The 22500-nt window shown below is 34.5% G+C and overlaps 1 protein-coding gene across 7 annotated transcripts in view; it reads left to right on the top strand.

Moving 5' to 3' along the window:
• LOC115215706 (cys-loop ligand-gated ion channel-like) overlaps positions 1-22500 on the top strand; it is a 538804-nt gene that overhangs the window by 361982 nt on the left and 154322 nt on the right. For all 7 annotated transcript variants that reach the window (XM_036506053.1, XM_036506054.1, XM_036506051.1 and 4 more), the window contains one exon: positions 19956-20111. In XM_036506053.1, the coding sequence (XP_036361946.1) occupies positions 19956-20111 (156 nt within the window). The remainder of the gene's footprint in view (positions 1-19955; positions 20112-22500) is intronic.

Here is a 22500-nt window from a genome sequence, read left to right as displayed (position 1 = left end):
GAAGAAGATGAAACACATACATAATGGATATTTTGACAGATGTAAAGGAAGATGCGAATATCTAAAGGTTTACTGTTTCTAAACTTATTCTGTGCATTGTTAAAGGAGCCGAGTCAGCTCCCTTCAGATGTCACTTCTAATCCTACTGATTCCAGAGAGAGCCATTTCCAGGATAATTTAGTTTGCCTACATCTTTATATGTCTTGTACATTGGGCAGCTGTCAGTTTGTACATTATTATTTCTATTGTTATAATAATGTTAATATTAATAATAATAATTATAATGATCATAATAATAATAATTAAAATAATAATAATAATAATAATAATTATTATTATTATTATTATTATTATTGTTATTGTTATTATTATTGTTGTTGTTGTACTTGTCTCTGTTGTTGTTGTTGATGATGAGGAGGAGAAGAAGAAGGGAAGAAGGGGAGGATGTAAAGGAAAAGGAGGTGTAGAAGCTGTAAGGAGGATCATGTTACTTGTACGTGGCTGCAGCTCCAAAGTGACACAAACTCGCAAGACTTCGAACTCTTTATATCTTCTGCTAATTGAAAATAGTAAGATATACATCTATTTATTTATTTCTGCTTATCCCGTACTTTCTACCTCAGTTCTCTCTCTCTCTCTTTCTCTCTCTGTCTTACTCCTCCTCTCTCTATACATATAGGCGAAAAAAGAGACAGAAATATATATATATATATATATAAAAACAAGAACGTAAAATACACAAAGAGACGAACACAAAAAAACGGACGGGTCATTCGAAGCCTTTAATCTTCAGTCAGAAACCGGATCATCATAGCAAATTTCGGCTGATTAATCCTGATATTGCTCCGACACGGCCAGCCCCAATGAAAACTAAGCTGCGAGCATTAGATTTCTTGGAAAAAGGATCGAATGTAAACGAAACAAGGACAGAAAAACGGACGAATATAAATACAAAATACAAAAATAAAAATAAAAACAAAAACAAGAATGGTAATAACAGGATAACAGCAGGTGTCTTACGACTTTAGACAAATTTATACAAATTTAACTTATCTAGCAGTCGTGTTTGGAAAAATTGCCTTTTCGGCTGACGAAAACAATGTTGAACCGGCAGCGGCCACCAACGGAATGGCTGGTTATTCAGCAGGTCACATGGGGGTAGAGAGAGAGAGAGAGAGAAAGAGAGAGAAGGAATTAAAGAGGGTGGAAGAAACAGAGCGCGCCAAGGATTGACCAGGTCACGTGAGAGTAGGGAGAGAGAGAGAATGAAGGAATTAAAGAGGATGGAAGGAAGAGGGGGGAAGAGGGAGACCAAAGAATCAGAGGCGAGAAAGAGAAAGACAGAAAGTGAGGTATAGAGAAAGTTTGTAGAAGTCCTACAAGGGTGGAATGTAAGCATACATAAGGGAACGAGGTGTACGTAACGCCGCAATAATATAGGTATAAAAATTAAATATAAAAAAACAAGAACGTGAAATACACGAAGAGACTAACACAAAAAACGGACGGGTTATTCGATGCTTTTAATCTTCAGTCAGAAACTGGATCATCATAGCAAATTTCGGCTGATTAATCCTGATATTGCTCCGACACGGCCAGCCCCAATGAAAACTAAGCTGTGAGCATTAGATTTCTTGGAAAAAGGATCGAATGTAAACGAAAGAAGGACAGAAAAACGGACGAAGTCACATATATACATACATATATATATATATATATATATATATATATATATATGTATGTATTTATGTATGTATGTATGTATTATTATTAGTTAATAAATCGAATGGTATAGACCCGGTTGATTACTGCTAAAGCACGTTCACTTAGTGATCGTTGGGCATTTGATTAATGTGAGAGATGGAAGATACGAGAATGTTGATCATTTGTTTCGACTCATTTAGCATCGATACTATGGGATACTGAACGTCTTGTTTAGGTGTATCTGACGGTGTCGATGTGTCTCCTCAGGTGATAAGATGTACCTCGTTACAATATATGAGTATAGAAATGTAATCCGGTATAAAATAGCACACCACCACCACCATCTCTCGCATGCATTTATCCATACATGTATGTGCGTATGTATGTGTGTGTCTGTGTCTCTATGTTTTTATGTGTGTGCATTTGATAAGCACATACTATTTCTACCTTTGTGACGTAGAGCCGTCTATCAGTTTGGAACAGTGATAAATGTACATGTTATAAACTTTTTATGAAATTTCCAAACGACATAGTTTAGTCGCGAGCTGTTTCATATCTAATGTCAATGCAAACATGCGTACTGATGAGCTGAATGATTGACTTGAACATTGCAGCATAAAGTATAAAGAGCATATTAAAAAGAATAATAAGCTTGATGTCTTTAAATTCATAGCTCGTAATTAGCGGATTGACGCATGCATTAATCATCTCCGTCTATAATGTAAGTTAGCCACTAAGCTAACTTTAATACGTCCTTTTAACATATAGTAATCTACTACTGCATATAATTGGAATGTAGTTACGTAGATGTTTATGGCGAGGCAAAATTGGCCGATATCTCATAGAATGTACATACGCAATTCCGTTATATATTCCACGTGGTCGGATTTACATAAAAAGGAAAAACGCTTGGAATCCATTAGCTGTCACCTCAAGAGGCACCAACTTTTCTTTGATCAACACAATCTCACTCACCAGTATAATCCACGGCACTGCTATCAAGATAATTACTGTTTTATGATCTTACGTTTCTGAAATCAGTAATATCACTCACATGATCTCGCTTATTTGCTTATTCGTTTTCACTGAAATGAAGTGGCTTCTTATATATATGCGGCATTTGATGTGAAACGAACGATATACGTTTGATATCAAACGAATCATATATTCATAAACAGCACAGAGATAATGTTTAGTACGTGTCATTGTCTTAGGAATGATTATAGTTGGAGATATGTTAATACATTAATACTGAAGATAAGCTGGCTCAAATACTTTAATCATATTTTGTAAATCTCTTACTCTGTTAATCTTTTAATTGTTTCAGTCATTTGACTGAAACAAATCGAGCAAATCGACCCCAAGACTTATTCTTTGTAAGCTTAGTACTTATTCTATCGGTCTCTTTTGCCGAACCGCTAATTTACGGAGACTTAAACACACCAGCATCGGTTGTCAAGCGATATTTGGGGGACAAGCACAGACACACAAACACACATACGCACACACACACACACACAAACACACACACTCACACATATATATATATATATATATATATATATATATATATATCACAATCAAGGAACGGCCATAATAGGCCATTCACCCACTAGAAATAACAGCCAAAGCTTCAACCGCAAAATAACATTAATTTTTCCCACTAGGCCGCTGGTGGCAAAAAAAATTTCTACAAAATTTTTTGCCACCCTATATTGATTATATATATATATACATATATACGATGGGCTTCTTTCAGTTTCCGTCTACCAAATCCACTCACAAAGCTTTGGTCGGCCCGAGGCTATAGTAGAAGACACTTACCCAAGGTGCCACGCAGTGGGAATGAACCCGGAACCATATGGTTGGTAAGCAAGCTACTTACCACACAGCCATTACTGCATCTGTATGTCATTAGATATACGTCATATATATGAGCGTGTATGTTGCTCTTTGTAGATATACGTTAAGTCGTGGTGCTGGGTAAACGCATGCTGGTCATCAGTTGACACGCACGCTATTACGTAACTTATCAACTTCATTAGTGTCATTATCTGAAGGAGCTGTCCAAGACAAGGTAAACCAGAGAAGTTGTAATACATTTTAGTCTATACTAAAATTTCGAGCTTTCGGGCTGCAACTTCTGTTTAGCAGCAACTTTATCGTTTACACACGATCACATACATGAGGTGTGTGCAAGCGCCAAATATTCTGCTGCATTCGTTTTCGCTAATTTATCTATATGAAAACTCAATCCATTTATTGTGATTCAATTGAAGCAATAATGTATTGGATTTTAACGAGATATAAAAAAATCAGCTCCCAATTTCATTTAAGCTTATTTATTTATATATATATATATTATATATATATATATATATATATATATATATATATTCCTATATGCATACATATATATATATATATATATATTCCTATATGCATACATATATATATATATATATATATTCCTATATGCATACATATATATAATATATATATATATATTCCTATATGCATACATATATATATATATATATAATATATATATATTCCTATATGCATATATATATATATTATATATATATATATACATATATATACATTATATGTTTAGTCATATATATATATGTCCATATATACAAATTCATATATATATATATAGATATATATATATAATATATATATATATATATATATATATATACATTATATGTTTAGTCATATATATATATGTCCATATATACAATTCATATATTTATATATATATATATATTATATATATATATATATATATATACATATATATACATTATATGTTTAGTCATATATATATATGTCCATATATACAAATTCATATATATATATATATATATATATATATATATATATATATAGAAAGAGAGAGAGAGAGATGAAATGAACTACAAAAGGAAAAATGAAAAAATAAAATATGTAATTTTTTAGCGAAATACCCTTAACTGAGGCGAAGCCACTTAGAGAATTTTGATAACTTACGAGAGATGAATATTATGTTTGCATAAAGACAGCGGGATTAGAAAAAAATGTTCATATTAAACCGGGAACAAAACAATGTGTTGACGATGGAAATACGTGTTATTTTACCTTGTATACATATTGGATTCATTTATGCTTACGGAAAAATGCTACTCTGTTCATTCAAGGCCGCAGGGAAGCTTGCAGTTAATTTCACTTTTACACGATATCAGAGTCAACAAATTCAATTCAAAAGCTGTGAGCAGTCTAGTTCGTCCTTGAAACATAAAAGCATTTTTAAATGAATGATGGATATTGGGACGCAACAAAAACAGTAATTGCTTCCTAATTACTTACAAAAGCGCAAAGCAGGATTGTAATCCCATACAATTCAACTAAGATGTCACCTCCACATGAAATATGTCAAAAATTTATAAAAGACCTACCTGTCTAATAATTTTGAACATCGTGCAAAGCAACTTAATATTTTCAGCTCTAAGTAAAAGGCCCGAAATTTTGGGGAAAAGGGCCAGTCGATTACATTGACCCAAGTAAGCAAATGATGTTTAGTTTATTGACACCGAAAGGATGAAAGGCAAAGTCGACCTCGGTGGAATTTGAACTCAGAAGGTAAAGGCAGACGAAATACCAATTTCTTTACTACATACAAGGGGCTAAACACAAAAGGGACAAGCAAGGACAGACAAACGGATTAAGTCGATTACATCGACCCCAGTGCGTAATTGGTACTTAATTTAGCGACCCCGAAAGGATGAAAGGCAAAGTCGACCTCGGCGGAATTTGAACTCAGAACGTAGCGACAGTCGAAATACCGCTAAGCATTTAACCGGCGTGCTAACGTTTCTGCCAGCTCGCCGCCTTGCACAACATAATCACCAGGATATAATCCATTTTTGTGGTGACATCAACATAACTCATTGCTATTCAACATTAAACTGTGTTAGAACATCAGCTATATTGTGCTGCTGGTTCTTTAGATTGTGGTTGGATATATATTTTCAAGAGCAGGAAAATATTACTATTATGCCGAACATAGACCAAAGGACCGAAATTCTTTTGGTGGGGAGAAATAATAAAGGGAAATGAACCACATTACTTGACATATATTTGTATAAATGTGTATATATCTATGTGTTTACATATATAATATTATATATATATATATATATATATATTGATTTGAAAACCCCACTAGAATGGGAGAAAGCGCTAATGATCTGAATGATATGATATATATGTAAAAAATGTAATATATAAATAAATATCTATAAATATGAACCATCCGATCTTCTGATTACTTCATTTCTTCTAATATATATATATATATATATATATATATATATATATATACATAACACACATGTATAGAGAGAGATTTGATAGATTGGGAGGCAGAGAGAAACAGAGAGACAATTACACGTATACATATATATCATGTCACACAGAGAGACACAAAGACAGGCAATTTGACACATACATGCGCATATTTCGTTTGATTTCGTGTGAATGTCTGAGATAGTGTTGATGGTGGTGTTGGAGGTGGTGGTGGTTGTGTTATGATGTGTGCATGTGTACATATGTACATAGACGCACACATGAATAAAATACAACTCCTGTAATATAAATATATTGATAGCGAACAACGGGTTCTTTTTTAGTCTATTACTCTCTGTCCGTCTTTCTGAAGAAGGACTTACATATGAAACGTCAAAAATATTTCTTTCAGTTTTAGCATGAACCTAAAAAACATCTTGTCGTTTGTGTTGTTATTTTTAATATATTATTTTGTTTTTACCAATTTCCGCCTATCTACATTCCTACCTCTTTATCTACTTCCGCGTACGTGGATAAGAGTGTATGTTTTTATGTATTTTCAGTGTATGCACATGTGCTTTGTTAGTGATATATTTGATTTGATGTTTACAGTACCCACATCAATAGCGTTTCAAAATAAATTAGATCTTTATTATAAAAATATCAAAGCAGACACATTGAAATATTAACGGTATTTGAGCTAATAAAGTATGACATAGGTTTTAATCTTGTATCGCTTCAGTAACACAAGCTCATTATATAAGCCTAAGAAATTGAAAAAAATAAGTGAATAAATAAAATAGTGTGTATATATGTGCCTGCACGTGTTTTCCAAACACGAACTTTTGAGGTTCAATCCCACAACGTGACGCCCCAGGAAAATGTTTTCTACTGCAGCCTTGGGCCGACCAAAGATTTATAAGTGGATTTGATTGGCAGAAACTGAAAGAAGCCCGTCGTATGTATATATTTAAGTGTGCGTGAGTATGTGTATACATCACTCACACAAGTGAGTATATGTATATGTACATACATAAGTGTATGCAAACACACACACACATATTTATGTATGTATATATATATATATATATGCCTACATATATATTTGTATATGTATATGTGCCCACATATGCACATACATATACGTGTGTGTGTGTTTATATAATACATATATATATGTAATATAAATAATACATATATAAATATAATAATAATAATAATTTTTATTACTATAAAATTATTGTATATATATATATATATATATAGATAGATAGATAGATAGATAGATATAACTTAATAGGCCATGTCTAATAGCACCACTTGGCAAAGCCATTCAAATCAGGAATCGGACAACATGACCCATTCGAGGAAAGAGTTACTGTTTATGGAGACATATCCGAGTGTAGGAGGTTAATCTGGGAATTTTTGAAGGAATTTATCCAAAGAGTTCTTGAACTTTATGTGGTCTGTAGAGAAGAGAAGGATAATGGTTTGGATATCTCTCGACTGTAAAGTTTTGAGAGTGCAGGAGCACATTCTGCGGGCCATATCAACTTTGCCGTTTATGAGTGGCCTAGCTTATTTTGTTGTCCACAATTACTTCCAAGTATCTGATGTTGTTGGATGCCATGAGAGTTTCACGTGAAGGAAGTGTGTATGGGATTTTCAGGGTATCTTCTTTTCCGAAGTGGATTAATTCAAATTTGTCCTTGTTCAACAGCATATATATATATATATATATATTATATATATATATATAATATATATATATATATATAATACATACATACATACATACATACATACATACATATATATTTATATATATATACATATACATACATACATATATACATATATACATACATATATATTTATATATATATATATATACATATACATACATACATATATATTTATATATATATATACATATACATACATACATATATATTTATATATATATATACATATACATACATACATATATATTTATATATATATATACATATACATACATACATATATATATATATATATAGGCGCAGGAGTGGTTGGGTGGTAAGTAGCTTGCTTACCAACCACACGGTTCTGGGTTCAGTCCACTGCATGGCACCTTAGGAAAGTGTCTTCTACTATAGCCTCGGGCTGACCAAAGCCTTGTGAGTGGATTTGGTAGACGGAAACTGAAAGAAGCCTGTCGTATATATATATATATATATATACATATATATATATATATATATATATATATATATATACATATATATATATATATATATATATATATGTGTGTGTGTGTGTGTGTGTTTGTGTCTGTGTTTGTCCCCCAACAACGCTTGACAACCGATGCTGGTATGTTTACGTCCCCGTTACTTAGCGGTTCGGCAAAAGAGACAGATAGAATAAGTACTAGGCTTACAAAGAATAAGTCCTGGGGTCAATTTGCTCGACTAAAAGGCGGTGCTCCAGCATGGCCGCAGTCAAATGACTGAACAAGTAAAAGAGTAAAAGAGAGTAAGAGTATATATATGTATATATATATATATATATATATATATATATATATATATATATATATATATATATATATATATATATACATATGTATATATGTATAAACATTCATACACGTACATGAATATGAACATGTATAAATTTGCATATACAGACACACACTCACACACATATAAATATGTAAAAGGGATCAAATTTTGTTGAAATATATCTTTATTAAAATTCACTCTAACGTTGGCAGCTCCAGACAATCATCATTCCAGCACCTTAGGTTACGGTTGAATGAACATGTCTAGTGACACTCACTAGCAGTCAGAGCTATCTGAATGTTATCTGTCAAAGGTAGTAGAGGAAGATCTAGTCATCTTAGAAATTTGTGTAGTTATCCCTCTACGACCGTGCGTTAATATGTGACAATAACTTTTGCGGCGAAAATGAAGACTGCCACAGTTGAATGAATAAGTCTAGCGACAATCTCAAATTAAAGTTCTCTAAATCTAATCTGTCGAGTGGTAGAGTGGACTGGAGTTATTTCTATGTAGTCTAGTCGTTGAACAGTTATAGTTTGTGCTAATGTATGCAGGCATCAAATTTGGCTATTAAGTGTTTCAATAATAAATCTCTGAGTGAGGTATAAACAGTAACTGCAACACATCATTTTTTCTAGCCATTCAACACTTACGTATCTCTAGAATCTGCCAACTAGCAGTCATGATTGTGTCCAATGTTTAGGTTGTCAGCTGTATAAATTCAACACGTCAAACAGTAGAATGAGGTTGTGTGTGAAAAACTGTTCGTCAATAGCGTTTGTTAAAGTTTATCTAGTCTTAGTTTGACCTTTTCTTTGAATATATTTTCTTTGTTTCTCCGTGCTGGGTGTGTAGTATTAACTGAACAAAGGTAAATAGAAAGACTTGGAACTTGGGAGACTTAAGTTTTGTATATGTCTATGTGTCCACTAAATGGTATCTACCTCGGACTGCGGTTCCGTATTTGTTGCCTACGAATAGTAAGTATATTTCTAAGAGTGAGTTTTGTTTGACCTATGTTAACTTCGTTACATCCTTATCATTTAATCGTATATATTACAGTTTTTGATGATCAGATAAAATGATATTTTTATGGTAAAAATATGTCCTGCTTTGAAATCATATATATCGTCTTCAATGATGTTGATGCAACTGCCGCAGTTAGGACGGCCACACATTTTGAGAGTTGGTGTAAGGTTTGTGGAGGGTAATTTAGAACTGGTGAGCAGTTTTTTGAGGGATTTTGATTCTCTTTTATTTTACATGATTTTGTGTATTTCTAGTGCATGTTTCATTCTTGGCTCTTGGCTCAAGACCCGCGTTCTTGGGTCATGTCTTGGGTCTTGTTCTGGCAGATAATGTTTCAGAACTCTGTGTTTTTTGGGGGTTGTGTGTTGTAATGAAGGGTAGAGTATTGGGTGTATCAGAAGTGTTTTTTTTTTTTTTCGTTTTTCAAAATTCTCTGCTTTGGTGCGCTCTATTCGGTCGACTATTAACATTGGCGGATACTTTCTCTCGTGTAATTGTTACTCTTTTACTTGTTTCAGTCATTTCCCTGTAGCCATGCTGGAACACCGCCTTTAGTCGAGCAAATCGACCCCAGGACTTATTCTTTGTAAGCCTAGTACTTATTCTATCGGTCCTTTTGCCGAACCGCTAAGTTACGGAGACGTAAACGCTCCAGCATCGGTTGTCAAGCGATGTTGAGGAGGACAAACACGGGCACACAAACATATATATATACACACACACATATATATATATACATATATACGACGGGCTTCTTTCAGTTTCCGTCTGCCAAATCCACTCACAAGGTTTTGGTCGACCCGAGGTTATAGTAGAAAACACTTGCCCAAGATGCCACGCAGTGGGACTGAACCCGGAACTATGTGGTTAGTAAGCAAGCTGCTTACTACACAGCCACTCCTACGCCTGTTGTTTATTTTTCTTGAAGTTTTTTATTACGAGTTTTAGCGTTTAAAAAAGAACCTGCTTGACAACCGGTGTTGGTTTGTTTACGTCACTGTAATCTAGTACTTCGGCAAAAAGAGACGGGTAGAACAAGTACCAGGCTTTAAAATATTGAATAATGGGATTGATTCATTCGACGGAAAATTCTTCAATGCGGTGCCCCAGCATGGCCACAGTAATATTCGAATGTAGTTGAACAAGCATCTCTACTCCCACACCTCATTTCTCTTATCTCTTATCTGTGCTTAATGTAAGATCTGCTTCATACTTTAAATATCTACTACTACTACTACAACTACTACTACTAATAAAACTACTACTACTAATAATAAAACTACTACTACTACTATAGAAATATATACTCACACACCAATGCATACACACGCATATATGTATGTATTCATGTATGTCCATATATGTATATTAATAAATAGATAAAGAGAGAAAGAGAGAGAAAGAGAGAGAGAGAGAGAGAGAGAGAGCAAAGTGTAGCAATGATCATAATAAATATTATTGAATCCTATATGACATACTGTCACTAGCAAAATCTTTCGCGGTGGCGTACAAAATGTACTTAAAAAATAATTACCTCTTAGGGATATTTGATTATTCCATATCAGCTGCGCCAGAAACTTCCTGAGAGAATTCAATATCAAACATATTGTTGTGCTTTATTGCCTGTAGGTTCTTACAATGCGATTTGGTTTAAGATTGATAGTACAATATTAAACATAGCTGGAATCATTACAACAGTTTTCTTTGCATATTGCAATACTATATAGCATACTGAAACACGAAATATGTTTCTGTTCGAATAATATTCAAAGTACACACACAAGCACACACACAATCACACACATACATATATATTAGAATATACATAATGTTTATTTAAGTCTGCACGAAAGTACTTGGAGGATTTATTGCACTTAGTTACACTAATATGTGCGATTCAGTAATTGCTATGCTCTATGCCGTTATCAATTACTCATTTAAGGGAACACTTTTGAAGCTCACTCTCCGTTTCTGAGATTTTCAAACAGATAGAAATTAATTATCTGCCTATATTAGTTTCGGATTCTATTATAAATATACCATTTCAGCCCGAACATCTTTCATTCGTCTCGAAATATTTGTCATATTCTTTTTCTATTACGTTCTTTAATTTGGTTTGCAAGGTTCTTGATGTGAACTCTTGTGTTGAAACATATTTTTTGTGTATTATTTCCGCCCGTTCCTACTTACATTCTCACATCCATTTAAATATAGATATAGTTTCTGTAAACTTGGAGATTGGCAGAAGGACTTGAAGTAGACCTGGAACAGAGAGGGTATGGCATTGATGAGGTCACGAACGTCAACGAAAGGACTTTGATCCACAACCTGATTAACCGACCGAACAATGACTCAATTAATTGGTTAAATAGATAATCAATTGACAAGGACAAATAAGGAAGTAAAAAAAGACAGTGCTTGTGTTTATTATTGACATAACGATCTCCCTCAGTTGTATATTTAATTTTAAACTACATTCTAAATTTAGTAGCCTCAGTTCCTACATCTCATAGTACGATATGTGATTCAGCAATTGTGGTATTTTACTCCACCTGCAATCATTAATTTAGGGGATCTGTTGCGAACACAACCCCTATTTATGAATTCTTTGCCATGTGATATAAATGTATGACCGGATTATATTAAATACATGTGGCTCCTCCAATAGACACAACTATTACAAGGAAGAAATTTGAAGTTTATAGTACTTTTGTATTAAATGAAAACACACTATTTTATCTTGAATATATTCAATTCGCCTCAATTCTTTTCATATCTCCTTTTCTTATTCCTTTCTTACTTTTTTTCTCCTAGGATCTGTGTTTCGATTCTTTTAGCGATTTTATGCAAACACTTTGATCGTCTTGTGGGATGAATTGCGTACAAATTAAATTAATAATACTAAACTAATAGTTTTTATGATTGGGACAACACTAGAAATATTAGAGGAAATAATCAACGGTTATGGTGATGATGATCGTGGTGGTGGTGATGATTTATTTTATTTGCGACCCAGTGCATCCGAATGCAATGGGATATTATTAGTACAAGTTAGAATTCATGTTGAGGCTTATATGAAACAGAGAGTAGGGAAAATGAGAAATAAGGAGAAAGGAAATACATTTTTTTCGTATTTTGCAAATCATACAAATGCTTGGATGATAAAATCATTCTGATACAAGAAGCATCAACCGCCAGTCAAGGAACCCCACAGGTGCAGTGTCATCGTGAACAGAAAAAGGGCGAGCTCTTACCCAGGTTTTCTCTAATCTTCAAACACCTGCATAAATTATTTACACGCGCCCTAATCATTTTCGTCACAGGCACCGAACATTTGTGAAATTCACTGGAGAATAACACCTCTCACTCCCTCGTCACTTGCTCTTTGAAATAGAACTTGAACAAAAACAAGTTCATGGAGGCTTGGCGAAAGGGGAATATTTTCAGCCCCGTCCATCAAGTGTCTTGCTATAGTCACCTGAATAGGTGAACATTACCTGCCGAGCCTCTTTCATTAATAAAAGTTGGTGGTGTGCTTTTCACAGTGGACTTGTGATTCGACATATCTCCACAAGTCAACAATGCTCGGACAACCCCTTGCAATACTGTGCCGTTGCTCTATACACATCGCTAACATTTCCATAAGCAAATATTTTCGGAGAAAATTGTTTTTTTTAATTATCTTAATCATTGCACTTCTAAACCTTTAAGTTACAGGGATATAAACAAACCAAAATCGCTTTTCAAGCAGAGGTGGAGGACAAACATGAACACATACACATAGATACGATAGGCTTCCCCACAACTTCCTTTAACCAAATATATTAACAAGGTATTGATCGAACCGGGGTTATTGTAGAATTTTTTTGCACAATATACCATTTAGTGGTAATGAAACTAAAATCATATTTTTAACCGCACAGCAATGCCTAAACCTTGAAACAAACCATTCTTTTATCTATCCGTCGGCCTTTTCTTCCAGCGTCCCCCAAATTTCATAATATATTTCATTATTGCTGATAGGGGGCTAAACATAGAGGGGACAAATAAGGACAGACAAAGGGATTAAGTCGATTACATCAACTCCAGTGCGTAACTGGTAATTAATTTGTCGACCCCGAAGGGATGAAAGGCAAAGTCGACTTCGGCGGAATTTGAACTCAGAACGTACCGGCAGACGAACTACCGCGAAGCATTTCGTCCGGCGTGCTAACCATTCTACCAGATCACCGCCCTAAATTTCCTAATATATTGATATAATCACCATAAATGTAAGTCTACATTTATTTCAATAAAAAATGTTTTCTATTGAATTGCTTTTCACTGAAGTTGCATATTTAATCGACCCCGCCTTGGAAAGATAACAAAGGAATGTCTTCTATAATTTTGCCTCAGTGAGAAGAGACGAAATATGTGTGTATCAAACTACTAACTTGTACCATATTAAAATTCATGAAATATGATTTCATAACACACTCAACTCCCGTCTTCAATTATATACTGTTTTCTTTACAGTTTTCTTTCACAGTAGGCATAAACAACGTATTTATTATTATGCCTACAGGGAAAAATTTTACTTAAATTTTCTGAAATGTGGAATTGTGCTTCATATGGAAAAAAAAAATTATAATAATTTCATTTAATTTCTATGCTGCGAAATATAAAAGACTGAAAAATATTTTTAACCACAAAGAATTGTTCAATTTAATTTCAAAGAAAAGAAAAAAAAAAGTGTTTTAAATAGAAAGGACATACTTAAGGAAAGAATTGAACATCTTAGAAAAAAGGTCTTATTGAAAATCAATTTAACAGACGTTTATTGCAACACAAAGAGTTGAAAAGCAGAATAATGGTCTTAAAATGTTATCAGTTGAATTTATATTATTTGTGTAAACAAAATATCATTGGCAGTAATTTAGACAGATAATGGCTATGAGGAGATATTTCATAAATGAAATATCATTTTGTGGACAATTGAACGATGGTTTTCATTAATATTATGATGGATGGAGTGACAGAATTGTTAAATCAGCGGAAAATATTTCGTTGTGGTTTTGTATTACGATAGTTTACAAGAAGAGATCGACTTTACTCTTTACCCTTACAAAGGCTGTTAAAATATGGAATGTTGCCCTTTTCCTATAAATGTGTGACATTAAAATCCTTTATTCTTCTTAATATGAGGAGATTGGTGAAGTAGTGGAATAGATCGTCGCGGAAAATATTTGTTGCGGCATTTTACGTTCTTAGTTCGAATCGCGCCGATGTCAAATTACATTTCATCATTCCATGGTCGATAAGATAAAGTACCAATCACAACGTGGAGCCAGTTTAATTGGTTAGCCATCCCCATTAAGGGACCTACCCAGTGTCTCTGTCAGTAATTCTTATTATTAGGAGAGTGACTACTACACAGGTCTTCTGTATAATCCATCCTTGCCGGGTCGATAAAATAATAAGCAGTCAGGCAATGGGATCGATGTAATCTATTTCCCCTACCATCAAAATTTTTGAATTTGTGCCAAAAATAGAATTATTCTAAGGGTTGTAAGGCGGTGAAGCGACAGAATCCCCTCAAGTGTCCGGTTTGTTACATTCTTAATTCAAATCACGCCGATATCAAATTTGCCTTTGATCTTTTAAGCTCCGATAAAATAAAATATCAGTCAAGTACATGTTCCGAGAATATCGACTGAAACTCCGCTCAGAACTGGTGTTTTTGTTTCTAAGTAAAAACCATTATTAGAAAATGGGGATGTGTTCGCATCACTCAAGTTGTGTATGAAATGTCTAGTGGAATTTTGATACGCTTATTTACAATAATTTCGTGTTTGCGTCACACCGAGATGCACCTTGCATAATACATGCTGGAACTCGAACTGAGATTGATTTACTCACTAAAGCCGATCTCCAAAATGCATGCCGTGCCGGGATATTTTACAATTATTTCATGTTATTATTACAGCTGTTAATATGAGAATCGATATTGTAACGGACAATGTTTCTTTACATTCTGAGGTCAAATCCCACCGAATATAGCAATACTTTTCCTATTTCCGTATTTAATAAAACAATTCGCAAATAAGCATCACAGATATGATATTCCTTTACAGATTCTGAAAATAATTTAATCTTTCTTCAGTTTCCAATAACTAATATTCCTCTACAAAATCTATATAAGTTCCAAATGCCGTCCTATCTCTACGTCTGCAACGGTATCACTGAAAGGCATTTGCAATCATCGAGAGGAGGGCTATTTGAATGATTATCACAAAGTCCCTCAGAAACAGTTTTCAGTCTCTGCCACATATACATGTTTCTTTTTGTTCTCTCTTAAATTTTCTACATTAGTTTCATCCACTAGCGTCAGATCGTTTCTTATCTACCTCCAAAGACATATTTTGCCTGGAGCCGTTGACCTATTACAGTGTCATGGTAATTTTAATGGCATCAGTGTTTGCAGAGGGCTGCCAAAGTCATGAATACTGGTGCTTATCGAAGACTTTCTTGGTATAAGAAGCAAAATATACCAAAGTCGCTCTATAGTAGGCACTTATTTGTCACTTCTATTAATTAGATAACAAATAATTACCGCAGCTGATTATTTTCCAAACAATTATAGGTTGCCTATGTTAAAACTTCGAATACTTGTGAGCAAACACAGAATTGACAGAGAGTGAAACCATCAAAATATTTTCAAGAATATTTCTTTTACGTTCACTTGTGTTTTACGGTCAAATTCCACGCGGTATAATTTTGCATTTTTTCCTTGAAGTGTCATAAAAGAGTTCATTAGAAGAGATCAAAGTGAAATGAGTTAAATGCCCTCCGTCCTATCCAAAACTCAGATGAGTCTCATGATGCAATTCTGCTTCCATATGAGGAACGGTAGTACAATGGGTTGAATGCTTTCCTATCTTCAAATGGGTCCTCTCACGCTTGGAATTCAAAATGATTTTCATTTTACGGAGACGACATAATAAAGACAACAAATAAACGGGAGTCGTTTTAGATTCCCCTCATCACTAATGTGATATCTAGGACTGAGAAAAAAAAAGTTTTTTAAGGTGTTATAGCTTGTTAGGAACATTGCATAAAGTAGTGTATTAATTCGAATGCGAAATGGACAATAAATTTTGAAAACTTGAAGGCAACGAAGATGTTGGTGCATTACGTCTTATTTTATGAATCTCTCCTTGTATTTCGAGATTAAAGTCCCTTCGTCAGAAGTCTACGGTGAGGAACTGTTCAGAGCTGTGTGTCTCTGTTGATATAGGGTCGAAAAATTACTTTCCTTGTTAGTAAGTTGTGTTTTATTAGTAATTGCCGGAAATAGAACGGGGATGGCATCGTAAGCTGACTGACTTATGTAAAACAAAATAGCACTCTGGCGCGTAAGACGACGAGGGTTCCAGTTGATCTGATCAACGGAACAGCTTGCTCGCGAAATTAACGTGCATGTGGTTGAGCACTGCACAGACACTTGTGCCCTTAACATAGTCTTCGGGGAGATTCAGTGTGGCACACAGTGTACTAAGGCTGGCACTTTGAAATACAGGTACTACATTTTTGCCAACTAAGTGATTGTCATATGAACAATAATGAATATGTATTCACACTTCTCTCACGTATTGTACATCTTTGTATATGTTATCGTGTTAAAATTATTTAAATAAGAACATGTTAAAATGTCTTCGATATCAAATGCAATGCGTCGAGTTGGAATCGTTTTGATATTGAAATATCCGGAATTGAGTTACATGTTCTGCCCGTATGTGCGTGCGCTCACGTGCATGCGTGTTTATGTCAAGTATAGTGTTCCAATTACCTGTCTACGTTGGCTATTTCCGGCTAATTATATATACGCGTGTGTGCATCTGTTAAAGGTTAAGTGTATGCGATTTTATGTTGTATATTAAGTTTCAGTCTGCTGTTGTTAAAGTATCTTTTTCCCATTCTCGCTCTTTCTCACTGGTTATGTGTGCGTATTTGTAAGACAAACGTTAAGTGTGTGTACTTTTATATCAAGTATTATGTGCTAAGTTTCCAAACTCTTGTTGATATGCAAGGAAAGCTTCTTATATCAATATAACTTCTTTGATTATAAGATTACTTATCTCTTTTTTTTTTCACACTGTTAATATCATCAGTGTGTTCTTGTATTTAAAAGTAGCATTCAAAAGATTCTAAACTGTCAAAGATTTCGGCAGGGATTTCTGCTAAATGGATTTCAATTCTAATATATATTTGTTCGGAATCATCGGTTTTCCAAGATATTTCAAGCACTTCCATACAAGTAGAGATAAAACTAATCCGTTATGTTGAACTGTTGTCTCTGTTCACTATTTTATATTTATTATCCCTTCCGGTCTTATATACTTTTACTTGCTTCAGGCATGTGACTGTCGCCATGCTGGAGCACCACTTTTTTGTCGAGCTACTCGACTCCAGGATTTATTCTTACTAAGCCTAGTACTTATTCTATCGGTCTCTTTTGCTGAACATGTTGTAAAGTGATGGTGAGGGGACAAACACACACACACACATAAATGTATACATATAAACGACGGGCTTCGTTCAGCTTCCGTCTACCAAATCCACTCAGGAGGCTTTGGACTGCCCGAGGCTATAATAAACGACATCTGCCCAGGGTGCCACGCAGTGGGAGTCATTCAGGAACCATGTGGTTGGAAAGCAAGCTTCTTACCACACACTTCTTATAAAGTTTAACAATTTGCTTCCTCCATTTATAACGAATTTGATGGGATTTATGGAACATCAGTCCATAAATTCATCATATATATATATATATATATATATAGTAACACATATACACACACTTTGCCTTTCATCCTTTCGGGGTTGATAAATTAAGTACCAGTTACGCACTGGGGTCGATGTAATCGACTTAATCCGTTTGTCTGTCCTTGTTTGTCCCCTCTGTGTTTAGCTCCTTGTGGGTAGTAAAGAAATACATATACACACAGCTGGGTGGATTCGAGTGAAAAATGGCACACATGTGGAGATGGGTGCATAGATTGGAATGCAGTTTGTATTTTTTCCCAACCCCACTACTTACCGAGAAAATTGATTAAAACTGCTTCTAATGGAATTTACCTCTTTCTACTGTCATTAAAACAACCAGTTGCTTGGAAGCTGTTTTCTGACGGGGTGGGGGTCAGGAAACTTTCATATAGTTGGAGGCTCCAATTGAAACAAGGTACCCGAAATGATAAGGTTGACAAACGCTGTTATAGATTATGCCTAACCGAAAACGATCACAGCCACATCATCCAAACAGACTGGGTGAAACCGGGCTTAGCTGCTAGTTCTCCTATAAAATTATAACACCGTCATAAATACCCTAACCGAAATATTCAATAAGTAGCAACTTGTAGAATTAAATATCTATTTCAGAAAGAAATCATCGGCTGTAAAATAATTTCCCGCTGTCGTCTGATTCTTTTACGCATTTCTGTTCGGTCATTTTTAAACACAAATTTGATATCTGCTCACCATCAATAGACAAAAATACAGTATTTTTTTTCTGCATAATTTCATCGGAAAGGTCACAAGTGGTGATGTCTGCCTTCATAAATTAATCTGATAGAATTTCTTTGATACAATTTTACGAATTTCTCTTCGTAAATTGAATTTTACTTCGGGTAATCTCTCATAATACTGAAATTGTCAACATATAAAATAAAATAAATAAACTTATTAGCCTGTTGACTCTCCCGATAGAATAAAGTTGTTTTTTTAATAAAATAAACAAAGTTTGAAATAATTTGATAAGATAAATTAAAATTCTTTTTTAATGAAATATTCATAAGCTAGAATATGATAAACTCTGCCACGCGCGCGCGTCTGCGTATGTTCGTGTGTGAGCAAGTTTAAAACGATTTTTCTTTTCGTTCTTGGTAACTTCTTTCTACATTTTTTAAACAGCAATGCCAGATTTCTTTACTCAATCTAGTTCCACATCACAATTACTGAAATACCTATTTATCATACCTGATAAGAAAATCTGTGGATATATGTCTCCCTTAGTTAGTATGACTCGCTCTGTATGATCTTCCGCCTTGGAGAGATAAAATCCAATATCCTTTAGCAAATATTGAACTAGCTCAGAGAAATCTATACTATATCAATAAAAACACACAGACATCACATTATCACACAATCACATTTTCCCTTCTTTACAACTTTTATCCTCTTCTTTTTGTATTCTATTGTTTCGAATTTTTATTGATTTATATTATGTCTTCGATTTATTTACCATTGTTTAAAGCAATGCCACTTCTGGCAGCTTATTTTCGATCCTTTGCTGCTATTCTATTCCAGTTTTTAATCTGCAGCTTGGCCTTCACTACATTCTCAGTGGATAAGAAATACCCACAAAATCGACTTCAGCTTTCTTTCACACTCGTCCTCACGGCAGTGGCCTTCAAATCTGTTGTCAATCAGAGTTTACCGCGGATATCCTACCTCACATATATGGTAAGAAATGAAACATTTTCTTTGTCTAATACTTCTTTAATTGTCCATAATTCGTATACGAGATGTCCCGTACTTTTGAATACCATGATATATGAATATTAAGGCGGCGAGCTGGCAGAATCATTACCGCACCAGTAAATGCTTAGCGGCATTTCTTATGGCCTTACGTTCTGAGTTCAAATGTCACAGACTTCGACTTTATCTTTCATCGCTTCGGGCTCGATAAAATAAGTACGAACGGAGCGCTGGAGGTTGATGTTATCAACATACTCTTTCCCTAAAATTGCTGGTCTTGGGTTAAATTCGAAACCATTGTATACGAATGCTTATATATCATTATAATGAATGCGGCGTGCTGAGAGAATCGTTAACACGTCTGACAAAAGTCTTTGTGGTATTTCTTTCGGCTTTGTGCTCTTAGTTCAAATGCTGTTTCGGAAAAATTTTCCTTTTCAGGAATCGATAAAATAAGTACCAGCTGATCGACTTACCGCCAAGGCAGCGAGCTGGCAGAAACGTTAGCACGCCGGGCGAAGTGATCGGAGTTCAAATTCCGCTGAGGTCAACTTTGCTTTTCGTCCTTTCAAGCTCGATAAATTAAGTACCAGTTGCGTACTGGGGTCGATCTAATTGACTGGCCCTCTCCCCCAAAATTTCGGGCCTTGTGCCTAAAGTAGAAAATAATCGACTTGCTGATCCTCTCATTTTTCTTGCCTTTGGACTAAAATTACAGACGATTATATTTGAATATCCACGCATAACCATTCAGACAAATAATTGTAAATGAAGAATTCATATAATTATGAAGAGTGCGCTTGTGTTTTGGTATTTGGCTGAACTTCTATAACCATTTCTCGCAGCATATTTCTTTAGATTGTAATGATATATATTATTTATACAAACCACCTTTTTTCTCTGTCTGTATATATTATCTGGGAAAAAATATATATTTAAGTAATGTTTTAAAGTGAATGGATTAATATAAAGAATGATACAATTTTCGTTTGATTATAAGAAAAAAAAAAAAATTAATTGTAAAAAATAATACTGAAAGCTTACACAGGTGCTAAAGAAACAATGGTATCGAAGGAGCAAATAAACTAAAAGGTGAATTGTGTTTTTTTTTGTTTATTTTTTGTTTTTCTGCCGAAAGAAACGTTACTTTTACGATGAATTGTGGTTCAATTTATACGATGTGTAGAATGAATACACAAGCACGCACATACACATAGGTTAAAAAAGATTAGAGATCTATACAAATCAAATTTCTATAAATAAAATATAGAGGTGGAAATAACAGAGAAGTAAGTCTAAGACTTTTCAGTTTAAAAGGGAATTTAATAAAAATTACTAAAAAATTATATAAAGAAAATATTACCGTTTTCGATGTATCTCATCTTATCAAATATGTATAAAAATTTATTAAAATTTGGAGTAAAATCAGTTTATGTTCTAAGCAGAAAATAAATTCCCTCTCTCTCTTTTTGTCACACTCATGCATACACACACACACACATATATATATATATATATATATATATATATATATATGTGTGTGTGTGTGCACGTGTTACATATGTCATGCAAGAGGTGAGCGCTTGTGCATTTGAGTATGACAGAAAGAAAGAAAGAAAGAAATGCGAACTGGCAGAAACGTTAGCACGCCGGGCGAAATGCGTAGCCGAACTTCGTCTGCCGTTACGATCTGAGTTTAAATTCCACCGAGGTCGGCTTTGCCTTTCAGGCTTTCGGGGTCGATTAAATAAGTACCAGTCACGCACTGGGGTCGATATAATCGACTTAATTCGTTTGTCCTCTCTGTGTTTAGCCCCTTGTGGGTAGTAAAGAAATAGGTATTTCGTCAGTCTTCCCTTTCTGAGTTCGAATTCCGCCGAGGTCGACTTTGCCTTTCAGCCTTTCGGGGTCGATAAATTAAATACCAGTTATGCACTGGGGTCGACGTCATCGACTTAACCCCTTTGTCTGTCCTTGTTTGTTCCTTCTATGTTTACCCCCTTCTGGGTAATAAAGAAATAGGCATTTCATCTGCCGCTATGTTCTGAATTCAAATTCCGCCGAGGTCGACTTTGCCTTTCATCTTTTCGGGGTCGATAAATTAAATACCAGTTATGCACTGGGGCCGACGTCATTGACTTAATCCGTTTGTCTGTCCTTGTTTGTCCGCTCTATGTTTAGCCCCTTGTGAGCAATAATGAAAAATGAAATTAGAAATAAGAAAAACAGAGAGAGAAAGAGAGGGGCATGGCAAGCTATTCTGTATGGTTTCCTCCGTTTCTCTTACTTTTATAAATGTATTAACTGCGGTCGGGTTTCTCAAATTCACTTAACTGACTTGTCTAGTCATGTGAACCATTTGAATGACATTCAA

Source organism: Octopus sinensis, linkage group LG9 (genome assembly GCF_006345805.1).
Source record: "Octopus sinensis linkage group LG9, ASM634580v1, whole genome shotgun sequence".
Classification (NCBI taxonomy): Eukaryota; Metazoa; Mollusca; class Cephalopoda; order Octopoda; family Octopodidae; genus Octopus; species Octopus sinensis.
Note: the sequence above shows the minus strand (reverse complement) of the source record. Positions and strands in the feature narration are given on the sequence as shown.